The 14,052-nt window shown below is 39.3% G+C and overlaps 1 protein-coding gene across 1 annotated transcript in view; it reads right to left on the bottom strand.

Annotated features, from left to right (window-relative positions):
• Positions 1–14,052, bottom strand: part of COL22A1 (collagen type XXII alpha 1 chain) — a 211,400-nt gene that overhangs the window by 156,193 nt on the left and 41,155 nt on the right. Inside the window, exon 4 of the mRNA XM_042808661.1 lies at positions 2,245–2,319. Within this exon, the coding sequence (XP_042664595.1) occupies positions 2,245–2,319 (75 nt within the window). The remainder of the gene's footprint in view (positions 1–2,244; positions 2,320–14,052) is intronic.

Here is a 14,052-nt window from a genome sequence, read left to right as displayed (position 1 = left end):
ACCCCGCCCTCAAAAAGAGATTTACTGCAACTTCCATCTTATTGGGCTCCACTCTGTGTCAACTTAGAAGCAAGCTTGGACAGCATGCAGCTGTGAAGTGCAGTGCTAGGAGCCTGTTGGGCAAGGCTCAATTTTAGCGATCCAAGTGGAGTGCAAGACAGAGGCATTAACTGCACAACTTTGAATGTATGAGAATGGGTTAACAGAGGAACTGCTTTCCACTCTGTACTGTCAGCAGTAAATCCATAGAAATCCATGCAACTCTCACAATGCTCTCACAAAATGCTCTCACAGGTGTGAGGCTGCTCCCCAAAACTAAAATGCAGCATACAAAAGCCCTTCAGCAACAACTAGCAGCAAAATACATTCCTTTGGAAAAGTATATAGTGCACTGTAAACCAATGGAATGATATTCTGTTGGAATTGGACCCAAGAGCCTTGTCTTCCAAAACCGTTACAGTGAACATAAGGAATATATAAATAGTGAGAAAGCATTTTGTTCCTGTGCCGATACATCTCCAGCAACACAGTGACCCTAAGCAGACCCAGAACTTCAGTTCAGCATTGTCCAGGTAAAAGGCAAACATTCCCTAAACATAAGGTGAAAGAACAAAATGAAAACACTGTTGCACCATGTAAGAGCAATCAGGAGCCTTACACAAAACCTCTTGTTTTGATGGAGAGTGGACAGCGATGTTTTTAGTCAAATATTGTAATAACCTTTTATTATTGTTCATTATATGATGAGCCTTTATGCTGAAAAGACATCATTAAAGTTAAAATACTGAACATTGACAGTGCAGTCTAGGATGGAAGTGAGATTCAAAAATAAAGGAAAAGTAAGTCAGAAACTTTACATAAGAGCATACTTACATATGTAGATATACATGCATATATGTATACACTGTAGTAAAAAAATCATGCATCAGATCTGCAGTGGAATGTTTGTTCTTTACATTTCTCAATGAAAGAAACGTTTTTCGAAAACAAATAAAAGGATATCGTGTATCAATTAGCACATGTACTAAAATTCTACTCTGATTAACACAGAGTAGATGCTGACAACCACTTGCAATATCAGTTTTCTGGAAATCATCATGTAGAAGATGGCCATGTGAGAGGGAACAGTTCTCCTGCTCTTTTCGAGCAGCAACTTCCATGACAGACTCAATCAGAATCAGTAGGGCTAACTGTTGAATAGCTCTACTGTTTGCACAGCCATGTGACTGGAGGACTATCAGAACAGGTTGATACAATACCTACAGATGGACAGCTGTTGAGATTGTGTATCTGGGGGCTATAATTTTGGATCTAGAAACCAGAAAAAGTGTTACTACTCAGCATTATCACAGGCACCAGTAAAGCCAGACTGCAGCCAAAATAAGCTGCCTACAGACAGTAGAGTTGAACTGGTATTTTGTGCAGGCAGTGCAAATCCCCCCCTATGAAAAAGCTGCTGAAGTGTAGCAGAGCTGTCAGACCTTTACCATTTTTATTCATAATCAAGTTGCAGAAGAGCCTCCTGCTACTCACTGCAATTTTTGGGTCAGGCAGATATATTCAAAGCACATCCCTGATGGAAAGATTTTCTCTGCCGACAGCTCAAACTGTATTTGGGGGTTAGAAAAGAGGCACAGCCTTTGCATATGTCTGACATGTTAATTCCTTTGGCTGCCTGGAAGAATGTATCAGAACTCAAGGGAAAGCAGAGATCCCAACAAACCTGCTTTCCTTCGGCTTTCTCACCAGTATTTCAGATGAACTCGTTCTTTTGGGAATTTCTTATTTCTTTCTCTGTGTTTTCTTGTGCATGCACACACATATATATATGTTGTACTTCAGTAATAATTGCCATTGGAGTTTGACATCTCACAGCAGAGATTAAATAAATGGACATTAAATCTCACAAAAACTTGAGTGGTCAAAAAAACACCCAAAGAAAAAGAAACATCTCAAAGGCTTATTGATTTCCTCTATCCTCTACTCTAAGTTCCACTAGATTTTTAATTTGAAAGAATTAAAGAAAAAAGCTCATGATTATTTTTCTGTTCATGGTCAACAGATGGTCAACTCTTCATTGTCAACTCTTTTCCTGCCTAACAGTCCTACTTCTTCATCACTGAAAATGTTCTGGATTAAGAAAACGCCAGTCAAAAGGGATAACATATAAGAATATCACACATGAAACATACAATTACACTATTTCAGCTCTCAGCTGTGCAGTAGAAAAGTATGTCTCTTTACCTGGAATCTCATCTGTCTCCCCATTAGTGTGCTTGAATCGATCTCCTTCCACTTGAACATTTGGACACAGAACATCTGAAAAACAAGAGAACCAGTACAAAATTATCACAGGTTAATGAAATATTTTATAAGTTACAGAACTAACAAAATCTGATTTACTGGGTTTTGTCCAACACTTCCACATGGTCCCACAACAACAATTCTGTTTCCTGTCTCTACATGCCCTAATTTCCTTTCCCTTATTCTACCCAATAACCGCAAGCTGAGGAAGAGATCCAACATGCTACATCTGGTTTTAAGCCACCTTTTTATTGACTGGCCAGACAAGAAGCCAAACATAACAAATGACCAGAGTCTTCCTCTAAGCTAGGACACTGGGTTTCTCTCTTTCAATGCTCCATAAATCTCAGTGGAGGTCACTGCAAAAGTTTAAAATACAGTTCCACTGTCAGATTTGGTGAAAGTTAATTTCTCAGTGCCCAGCTCTCACTGCAGTGCTGTTCAAACGTATCAGATAGGACAGATCCTAGTTGAAAAACTCCCAACCCTAATGAGACAAAACAGAGGCAAGATGGGAAATGCAATCAGGAGCACAGATTCTGTGGCTTCAGTCACACAATGGTCCCATAGCTAACGAGAATCAGAGAGAAAGTGAAGCCTAGCCTCTTATATCTTACTGAACTGTGCTTGGTTGCCCTGTCCTCTTCTAGGGCCATGACTGTTTACGTGTGTGTGTTCCTTGAGTTTGTTCAAGCATTAAGTATGAGCAAAACTTTGAAGAATATTTAGCTCAACAAAAGGGTTTCACAGAAGATTGTGAAAATAAGAAGTCATTCCTCATGCTTCCAATCAGCGTCAACCCATATGCTTTTCTAAAGAGATCTGTCTACCTATTCACCACTTTCCTGCCATACCACTGAAGTAGCATTTATTTATGCTTTGCTTTACCAGATCAACAGATAATTGCATGCTTGTAATCAGTGAGGTCAGTTAGCTTAAGGAATCAGTTTAATGAGATAATAGAAGCGAACCCCTAACTTAGGGGCTCTCTGAAGACTTTCTACAGCAGGACCACTTCAATCTGTGATTGAAGCTACATCTGAAATTGTGCTGTAAGAATGACTTTTCTGAGGATTCTGCCAGCAGGCCGTAGTTCTCCTTCCACCTCCTGACTCTCAACAAAAATATATATATATATATATATATATATATATATGATATTCTACCATTCCAATGTTTGGTTAGGCCTAGCAATGAAATAAGATATTTTTCCTGTTCCATTGCACTGATGAATTTACAGACCAGATTATCAGCTGCAGCTGAGGTACTCAAAGCGCAAAGGAAAGGTCACTGTAAAAGCCATTGCCAAAAGCCCCAAAAGCCAGTGCAGAAATCAGAAGCAGTTGAATACAACCACCTACCCCTCTGCTGCAGCAGAAAGTGAGGCCACAGAGCAGTTAGTCCTGCTAGTAAATGTTAATCAGGGCATTCAGAACTGGGGCAATTTTGTATCCACACAGCAGGACCAAAGTGCCTTCACCCAAATAAAGGTCTCATGCTGAATAGTTCACTTAGACAAGGAGTTGTCAATACGTTTAGAATACCTCAGCTAAATTCCTATCGGAGTTCTGAGATAATCACAAGCATGCTTACATATCTTTGCCAATCACGCAATCAGATTTTTATTGGTCTATCTTCAGGGCTGCTGCTTCTACAGATATAATGCAGAGGAGTTACCTTTTTCACCACACAGAATCATAGAATGGTTTGTGTTGGAAAGGACCTTAAAGATCCTGCCCACTGTTGGCAGGGATGTCAACCATTCAATTAGGTAGTCCAGGACCCTAACTAACCCGGCCTTGAACATCTGCAGAGATGAAACTTCCACAAGTTCTCTAGGCAGCCTGTTCCAGTTCCTCACCACCATCATAGTGAAGAATGTATTCCTTACATGTAATCTAAACCTATCTTTTTCTTCTCATTTAAAACTGTTACATCTTATCCTATCCAGAGTATACAGTCTGGTGAAGAGTGTCTCCTCATCTTTCTTGTAGGCCTCTTTTATGTATTGGAAAGCCACAGTAAGGTGTATCCAGAGCCTTCTCCAGGCTGAACTGAACAAGCCCAGTAGCCTCAGCCTTTCTCCATAGGAGAAAAGCTCCAGCCCTCTGATCATATTCACACTGTCTGGACCTGTTATAACAAATCTATGTCCTTCTAGGACTGGAGGCCCAACAGGTAGATGCAGTATCACATTAGGAATTACAGAATTATAGAATCATTAAGCTTGGAAAAGACACTAAGATCATCTAGTCCAGCCATCAACCTATCCCCACTGTGCCTACTCAGTCATGTCCCTCAGTGCCATATCTCCCCTCTCTTTGAACACCTCCAGTGATGGTGACTCTACCACTTCCCTGGGCAGCCTCTTCCAATACCTCACCACTCTTTCTGAAAATTTTTCCCAATATCCAACCTGAACCTCCCCTGGTACAACTTAAAGCCATTACCTCTTCTCCTACCAAACCAATATGGGTTGATGCACAGAATCATTTCATGTACATTCTAACTATTAGTCTCTAGTGCTCCCAGTGCCTGGTGGTTTGAAAACCAAAATATTTCATTCAAGCTTATTTACATCTTCACATTATCAGGTGAAACCATCTGGTTCTTCCTCCTTCTAAGAGGTCTGTACAACTTCTCAACATAACAGGGGAGCTCTACTCTGATAGGAACACTTTAAAAATTGAAGACTTGCAAGAGCCAAAGTTAAACTTTTTCCCTTTCATAACCAAGATGTACTGATAAAAGATTTGCTTAGAAGTATCAGAAGTCCTACACTGTATTGATGTTTTGGATTTATTTATTTATTATTATTTTTCTAAGAAATGCACTTTTGGCTATAAGTACTGAGTCAATTATTATAAGCAGCACTTTTGAGACTCAGTCTGAAAATGAAATGGAAAGAGGTACATCTATCCAGTAAAATAAGCAGAGAAAGAAATCAATCTGAGCAAAATTCTCCTAAACAAAGAATAAATAGAATCACAGAATCATAGAATCACCAAGGTTGGAAAAGACCTAAAAGATCACCCAGTCCAACCGTTCACCTATTCCCAATAGCTCCTACTTAACCATGTCCCTCAACACAACATCCAGCCTTTCCTTGAACACCCCCAGGGTCGGTGACTCCACCACCTCCCTGGGCAAAATAAATAGAAAGCATGAGTAAAGTCACTAAAATGTCTTTCATGCACACTGTCAAGGACTCCTGAGAGATATAAAGAGAAGAATAAAACAAGCTCAAACACAGATGGGTACCTCTTAATGAAAGCAGGAACTAATGTTGATCAGTTGTAGTCATATAAATTATCATTCCAATCTTAATGACATTACAAGTCCCTCAACAGGTCTATGGCTTCCTAGCAGAGAAATAAGTTTGCACTAGCAAAATCTTCCTGGCTTTAGCTGATATGTTTGAACCAGGATTATAAAGCAAACCCATATGCCTGGCCTTGATACAGAACTGTCTTGAACAAAAAAGGAAATACCCATGACAATAAAATAATCTCTTCTCGTAACTTTGTCCTTAATATCTCTTATTACCTCTTAAAGAACTGTAGCCTCACTTTGGCCTTCATTTACAAGTGTCTCGTGCTCCTTTCCTGTCTGTTCCTAATGTATAAGAAGAAACAGCCCGCAAGGGAAAGAAAATGACTGTAATGCTTGCTTTAATTCACACAAGCATATGGAAGATCAGTGCTTTATTATCTAACATAGCAGACCCTTGCATCCAAAGTAAGAGTGTGCCAGACTGAAAGTACATCAATTGGTCACAAATAACACCATGTCCTGGCACTATATCCAAGGATGCAAAGAGAGAAAAGGGAGGACAAAAGCCATTCCCTTGAAGTCTTTCAACGAGATCCCCGATAAAGGTTTTAACACCAAGTGTGCTTATACCCATTCTTTCTGCTATTGCCAGGCCAAACTTTGAGCTAACCCTCGTGGTGCTTTGAGAATTCCTCAGAAGGTTTGCAGTAATTAGATCCAGCACCAATGGCAGAAAGAATAATGAAGTATGCACTGCAACTACGTTGTTACTTATGTATTTTGTTCAAAATTACTTCCATATCCTCTATCTTATGCATTATTCCACCAATCCTTTGTTCTATCTGCAAATCCTATCATCAAATATTTTACACTTATGACCATGCAGCTCATGGAAATTTGGGAGAATGTCAAGATATTGATATATTCCAGATATATTTACAGTTTATCTAGAAATGATTACTTTCTGCTGATACCTGCTACATGAAATCAGTCAGTTCTTAATCCACCATCACTTTTTAAAGCAAGTGTCATTCAGTAGTAACAATACCTGTAACAATACCTAGAAAGAAATGCATTGTAGTTACTATATGAACCAAACTGTAACTTCTCACATAAAGGAATAAATTGTGCTAGAGATGACCTCTTTCCCATAAAACAATAATCCCTGTTTAGGTACATAAAATTTCCCATTCTTTAACATTTTCTTCACTGGCTTCTGTATCAGTGCTTCTGGTTGCTTTTTTTTAAATTTGTTTATTTGTGCTTTTTTTTTTTTTCATAATAAGGAGATCAAGCAAACCATTTGTGCATATGCATATACTTAAATATAACTTCATTTTTAGTAGAAATTCATTATCATCATTTCAAAGGCCTATACTTAGTGCTACACTTGGCAGCTAAATGTTTTCCTAGGTATCTTTCTTCTCTCACAATATTGCTATGCTCTAGTAGCTCACACCTGCCAGTGAGGACTCTATGTTTTGTTGGGATAACTGTAGATTGGGGGTCGGCCTCTTCTCTCGTGTCATTAGTGATAGGACCAGGGGGAATGGCTTCAAGCTACGGCAGGGGAGATTCAGGCTGGACGTGAGGAAGTATTACTTTTCAGAAAGGGTGGTCAGGCACTGGAACGGACTGCCCAGGGAGGTGGTGGAGTCACCGACCCTGGGGGTGTTCAAGGAAAGACTGGATGTTGTGTTGAGGGACATGGTTTAGTAGGAGCTATTGGGAATAGGTGAACGGTTGGACTGGGTGATCTTTTAGGTCTTTTCCAACCTTGGTGATTCTATGATTCTATGATTCTATGATTCTAGATCATTTCCTTCCACCACAGACAGATTCCTCAACAGCTAACTTTCTGAATGTAAGATAAACACCTGATTTTCTCTAGATTCTTTTTTCACAATCTTTTTTTCAGAACTCTTCGTGGATCCCTGATCACCCCTTCAAAAAACTGCTCAGTCATCTCTTTTCAAAAGGTGCTCATACATCTTACAGTAACAGCACACCTGATAGAGTACTATCGTTTTTCATGAAATAGAATTGGGACAGGTATTCACAAAGTTTAGCTCTAGGGTAGAAAGACTACTCTCCCTAGATTTCCTCTACACTAGAAAAGAGAGAGAACTTCTGAGTTGTGTATTTAAGACGGAACCTAATGAAAAACGTTAAAATTTCCCCTAGAAGCTTTGTTCCTCTACCAAGAATGCTCTCTCAGGAGATGCTTTCATCCCAGACCTTTACGGCACCAAGAAATGGTTCAATACATTGGGCACTGAAAAGTTTTTACCTAAACTGAACAATCTTAGCACCCTGTACTGAAAATCAGATTTAAGATGAGATGCACCACTTTTTGGAGATATCCTTCTCTACACTGAATATAAGATTACACATCTCTTTTGCACTGGATGCTTTATTTTAAGTCATTTAAATTTAGGTGAAGCACTCCATCATAATATCCTGAAGAACCTTAAGAAAATGAGGCTCTCTGTCCCACTTATTGTGATGGTGATGCCTTCCTCTGAATCCTGCTAATCATTGGACATTGTTGACCACTGTTGACTTGGTATGTCTGAGCTTCTTGGTTCAAGAAGGGAAGCACAGTATAGCTTTCTGTAAGTGAAGCTAACACTTTTTATTTAAGAAAATCATACTGAGATTTTTTATGATAATGAGTGATTTAAGCCTCAGTTTTACATTTCATCTTCAGCCTACTCTCTTTGAAAAAATCCCAAAGCTGTTAAACATTTTAAAATTAAAAGAGGCAGTACATCTTACAGAATATACTCACTGTAAGACACTTGTCAAATCAGGAACTTTCACTAATACTAAATTAGCATTAATAACATATTGATGCAAAACTGTAATAATAGAGCTAAACTTACGGAAAAGAATAATGTGAATGATATGATAGTTCAGCTTTCTTTGCCTCCTAGAGTTTTTAAAGAAAAGTGAAGTAAAAGGGGAAGAAGAAGGGAAAAGCAGAAGAGATACAATAGAGCAAAGAGAATGTAAAAGTGATGAGAGAAAGGCTGATGAGAGGAAGGAAGGGAAGGAAGGAAGGAAGGAAGGAAGGAAGGAAGGAAGGAAGGAAAAAGACAGATCTAAACTAGAAAACCATTTTTCCTTTCTGACATTACCATTTTCTACCACTAGACTAGGCCATGAGGTCCTCTTCTCCCTCTGCTGAAAAATCCACAACTCCATCCCTTGGAAAGCTTAGGTAAAGACACATGACCATGTCTGTTATCAATGATCCCCAGCTAAGAGTGGTGCAGTCCTACCACTCCTCAGGGTTCTCTATGGAGAAGCCTTCCATACAAAGTACTAAACACAGTCCTTAGTTGCCAGCGTTCCATCCCTTTATCCTTAGGACTCTTGTCAAACAGTTTCTTCAATTTCAGTTTTATTCTTTCAAGAATAAGTCCTCAGCTGCCAGGGGCTTCTCCAGGGACTTATGTATAGTGAATGCTGAACACATGTAGCTGTCAGGTTACACAAGAATAAAGCAGAGGTGAGAAGAGAAACAGAAGGTTAAAGCAAGCATTATTTATTACCATGCTTTGCTTTTTTTCCAACCAAGAACTTCCAGAATTTCAGAGGAATCCAGCGCACTATCAGACTTTCAGCTATTCTCTGTATCTCTAGTAGTATTTTCTTCATTTTCGGCAACAGAAAGTTCCCTTTTCTCTCAGAAAGCATATTCCTGACCTAAACATTTGAACTGTCCTATCCTCTGACACAGATCTATATCTTATTAAAAATTCTACCTATGGCTAAGGAAGCTGTCTGGCAAAGCACACTTCATTAAAAGCTGTCTCCCAAAAATTTAGAACCAAATTCAAAATAGTTGTAAGGAATAACTGTTCTTTGGCTATTGTCCAAAGATGAATTCTGGACCTGATGTGCTTTTCAGAGCTACACAATAAGCATGCGAGAAAGCTTTGAAGGATTTAGTGGGGAAGAGGTTGGCTGTATAGAACAAGCTTCATTTATTTTTCTATTTTTTTATTGTTTTTTTTTAGTAGTTAATATTGTTACTTTTTTCCACAGTGAAATATTTTTCCCCATCAAAGATTAAAATTAAAGGAGAAGGGACTGGTGAGAAAATTCTTTTTAAAGTTAAGAAGATTTCATGAAACCAGTTTTCAGTGGAGCTTTCCCAGACCCCATTAGCTCTGCTCTCCAGCTACTCAGATGGTTTGCTGTGCAGCAGTTCCTCTGGAACACTTAACTCCCTGCAGGCACTTGATAATGAAAATGGCTCCTATATATAGCATTCCTTTTATTTGTTCTTCTTTTTCTGCTATCAAACATTCGGCATGGACTATTATGAAGCCTCAAAATTCAGGCTTTATCTTTTTTTGTACTCTTTTAAAAATACATTTTCTTTTAAAAGTATGCCTCCACGCTCTGCACAGATGCATTAAATACTTTTTGAAAATATTCATTGTCAGATGTTCTTTCTCAGCAAATGAAGTGATCCTTAAAGCACCACCCACCCCTGAAAATAAGTTCATCAGGAAAAAGCCTGGCACATCCTTCGATTACTGTGGCTGCACTGACAGTGTAATGATACTGCAATTGCATCTAGGCTAACATTATAATTTGTAGCAGTGCGTAGGTAAAACAGAGCATAACAGCAATTTTATGATTCCACCTTGCAGTTTAATTCCTAATGCAATGTTCACTTTTTTTCCTGAAATCATGCTTTATTTAATACACTGTGAGGTCTGACATCCATAAATGCCAAGAAAATCATTCCTATAGCCAAGGTGGGTTTTACCTTTTCCCATCTGAATTGTGCCTACATTGATTCAGGCTGAGGTTTCCATACTTGCACACAAAAGACCCACCAAAATTATGGGTGCCATGATGAAATAGAAAGAGGACAGTAGCTCATAGATTGAGCAGACAGCCCACCCTGCTCCTTGTAACATCACAAGGCAGTGGCACTGCTACATTTCTCCATACTGTGTTTGTGATGTGTTGGTGGTTGGATTAGATGATCTGAGTAATCTCTTACAACCTTAATTATTCTATTAGTCTACTCTATTCTAAATAGCACCCATCTGGATCATTCTTCACAGTTCCCTGGCTGCTGACTGGGTCCCAAGTGAGTGCAGTGAGAATGCAAATGTCTGCAATTCACAGGGTCATCACTCCCCCTCTTTCTGTCAGCTCTGTGGTCAGAAAATGGGTTCCATGAACAACCACACATTCAGTACCCTGCACTATTCAGTAGGTGTCATAACTCACAGAGGGAAAACAAAGCTATTACTAGGTATTAGAACCTTAGAACTAGGTATGCACACCACATACATTCAAGGTCCCAGGCAAGAGGATGCTCTTGTTTTGTTTGTTTCTATAGGTACTGAGAAGCACAGTTCCTTCAGAGGGCAACTCAGAAGGAACTCAATGCAGATGAATTGATTAACCCCTGAAAAAGCTGGTCTCTTCCTACTGTTAGAGGGAAAAGCTAAGGATAAGCTAGATACGTATCAAAGACAAAGACACCACAGTTACATTCCCCCAGTGTTTGCATGGTTGGGTGCACTCCCTGGATCTGACACATTTTCAGGTTTGCATCTAGGCGAATAAAAGGTATTTGCCTCCAAACTCAGGCCTCTGATGACCACGAACATCCCTTATGAACACCCATCTGGGCCATACAGATGTCCATACAGAGCATTAACAAGCCAGGGCCAAAATGTGCCAGAAACCATTCTCGAAGTTTACCATCACAGATGAGTACATAACATTGCCCAGGAATGCCTCCAGCCACATTTACGGTTTCTAGCTCAGATACAGCCTTTAAATATCATTCTTTGCTAAGAGCTCTGTAATAAAGATCAAAAGGTGTCACTTGTGAAAAAAAAAAAAAAAAAGAAAAAGAAAATGCTGTATTCATTTTATCGTCACAGGTCACCAACTTTACATGCATTTATTTCACAAAAGAAAGTAGGAAGGGACTGATTGCAGAGCCAAAAAACACAACATCCTATTTAAGTCAGGACAAAGGAAGTGGGGGGAATTTTGAAATTTGTAAATGCTTGAAGTACTTTCAAACCTGGTGAAAAAAAGGAAAAAAACTTGAATAGTGCTGTCACAATTTAACTTCCATCTTGCACCACTTACACCTGCATCATGCCTACAAAAGTGAAAAACATTGTTTTTCCATCAGTGTGGCAGGCCATGTTGTGTACCTACATCCCTAACAGCTTGCATATAAGAGTCTCACTTTTCTCTTTTTGACACAATCCACTACATCTCTTTATTTCCAATTTTTATCTGTCCAATGCTCATGATCTTGATTCAAAGAAGGACCATGTTGCAACTGGTACTCATACCTAAACAACCATGGAGTGACAACTGCACAACGACAACACAGTGTACACTAAACAACCCTATAGCCCATTTCCAGGTTCTCCTATTCTAATCATTAACCTATCAGTAAATCTCCACCAAAAGTTCTTAGTGGAGCTTTTGAACCTTGGTAAGCACTTGTCTTTCCAAGAGATATCTACATGTAGGATTCTCTATAGCCTTTCCCTCTCTAAGATGCCCACACAAATTCAAGAAAGTTGTTGGATGGCTGACAGCAGACACATATTGTCAAGAGGACTGATGTAATTAGTACCATTTAAACGAGCAGCCTCCAGAATTAATTTGCACATGCTCCCACAAGAATAAGTGGTGCTATGGGAGCTATGAATATAGCATCAGGCCTCAGCACTTTCAGGCTCATTTGCTTGTGTCTGCCCCTAAACAAACTAACAGACTGTGTGCCAAGGAACTTGTCAGCAAACAGCACAAGGTTTTGAGGAATGTAATTAGCAGCAGCAGCACTTTTCATCCAGACTGTGAGCTGATTGCTGCTCTGGGGCATGAGCCCACCCCTTTCTGGTTCACTTATCTGGGGCAAAAGGCAAAGCTTCACCTTGCAAAATCCTTGGAGGTGTTCAAAGCCAGGTGGGATGGGGTCCTAGGCAACATGATCTAATGCCTGATTTAATGGTTGCAACCTCATTTGTTGTAAGAGGGTTTGGAACTAGATGATCTTTGAGGTTAGCTTCCAACCCAAGCCATTCTATGATTCTATGAAAATCCACTAGAACTCAAAGAACAACAGAGATTCCTCTGAGTGGTTGATCATCACCTTAGCAAATATATTGATGATGACCTATAAAGCACACAGTGGAATGACATTACAATGTTGAGTTGGAGTTCATCCCCGTTCCTACTCTGAGCACAGATGGATCATGTCACAGATGTCATGTCATTAATAACTGTTTACATGGGTGGACAGTGACAGGACAAGGGGGAATGGTTAAACTAAGACAGGAAGGTCTTTGGTTAGAAAAGTTTTTCACACAGAGGGTGGTGACACACTGGAACATGTTGCCCAAGGAGGATGTGGATTGCATGAAAGGCCAGGATAAATGTGGCTCTGAGCAGCCTGATCTAGTGACTGGCAATCCTGCACATAGCAGGGGGTTGAAACCAGATGATCTTTGAGTTCCTTTTCAACCCATGCCATTCTATGATTCTATTATAATAATTCTATGTATTACATATATTTGTATTGAACTACAAGATAAAATTAAAATGCAGATTAATTTATGCAAGTTTTCACCATGGAATCTATTACCATTATAATATGCTTCTAATTCAAACACAACAGACGAAACTACAAAGGAGTCTGTAGACAGTGTCTGTGGAGTCCATGAATGGTAGCGAGAGGAGGCTTAAATATGTTCTACCACACACCATAGCTCTGCCACAGCAACGTTTTGGGACTGCACAGCAGAAAAGCTTGACCACTATTGATGCATCCTCATCTTTTTCTTAAATGCCTTGCACTTTAATACAGGTTAATTATACCTATCAAGGTAATGAACAACTATGACTTACGTGGTCCTTCAGAAGAGCTGAGCTGAAACATCTGCACTTTGTATTTTTAATACTTATGAGAATCAATACTACATGTGCAAGTATCGATTGTAGAAACAGGAGAAGAATCTTTGCTAACATGGATGGATCTCTCTTATCTTTTTTTCCTGCACTATTAAACAAGTAATATGGAAACATCAGCAGATCTCACAACAGGGAGACAGCAACAAAAGTAGAAAAAAAGAAAAAAAAAAGCTAAATCTTCTATTGCAGTGGCTGCTTTTAGGATGGGCTCAAATGTTGTAAAATGCTTCTGACAGGACACAGAAGATGTTTTCATTTCACTTGTTTTTCAAAGCACACAGCAATTCTGTTTGTCCTGTAATTGAAACAACTGAGATTAAAAATAAACTCAGTGCAAAACTTGGATACACTGTCTCTCCTAGAACAGGAACATTACAATATTCCTGCTATAAAATCTTATCAATCTCACTTACACTCAGCACTCATGAAAGGCTGTGAGAATCCTTCTTAGTTTTTTTTTGGCTCAAAGCTTGCTTCCTGAGGTTTTTCTTGTGATAA

The sequence above is a fragment of the Centrocercus urophasianus genome, unplaced genomic scaffold, assembly GCF_019232065.1.
Source record: "Centrocercus urophasianus isolate 14NV4802_14NV808 unplaced genomic scaffold, USGS_Curo_1.0 seq_11, whole genome shotgun sequence".
NCBI classification, from domain to species: domain Eukaryota; kingdom Metazoa; phylum Chordata; class Aves; order Galliformes; family Phasianidae; genus Centrocercus; species Centrocercus urophasianus.
This window is presented reverse-complemented; position numbering and strand designations above follow the sequence as displayed.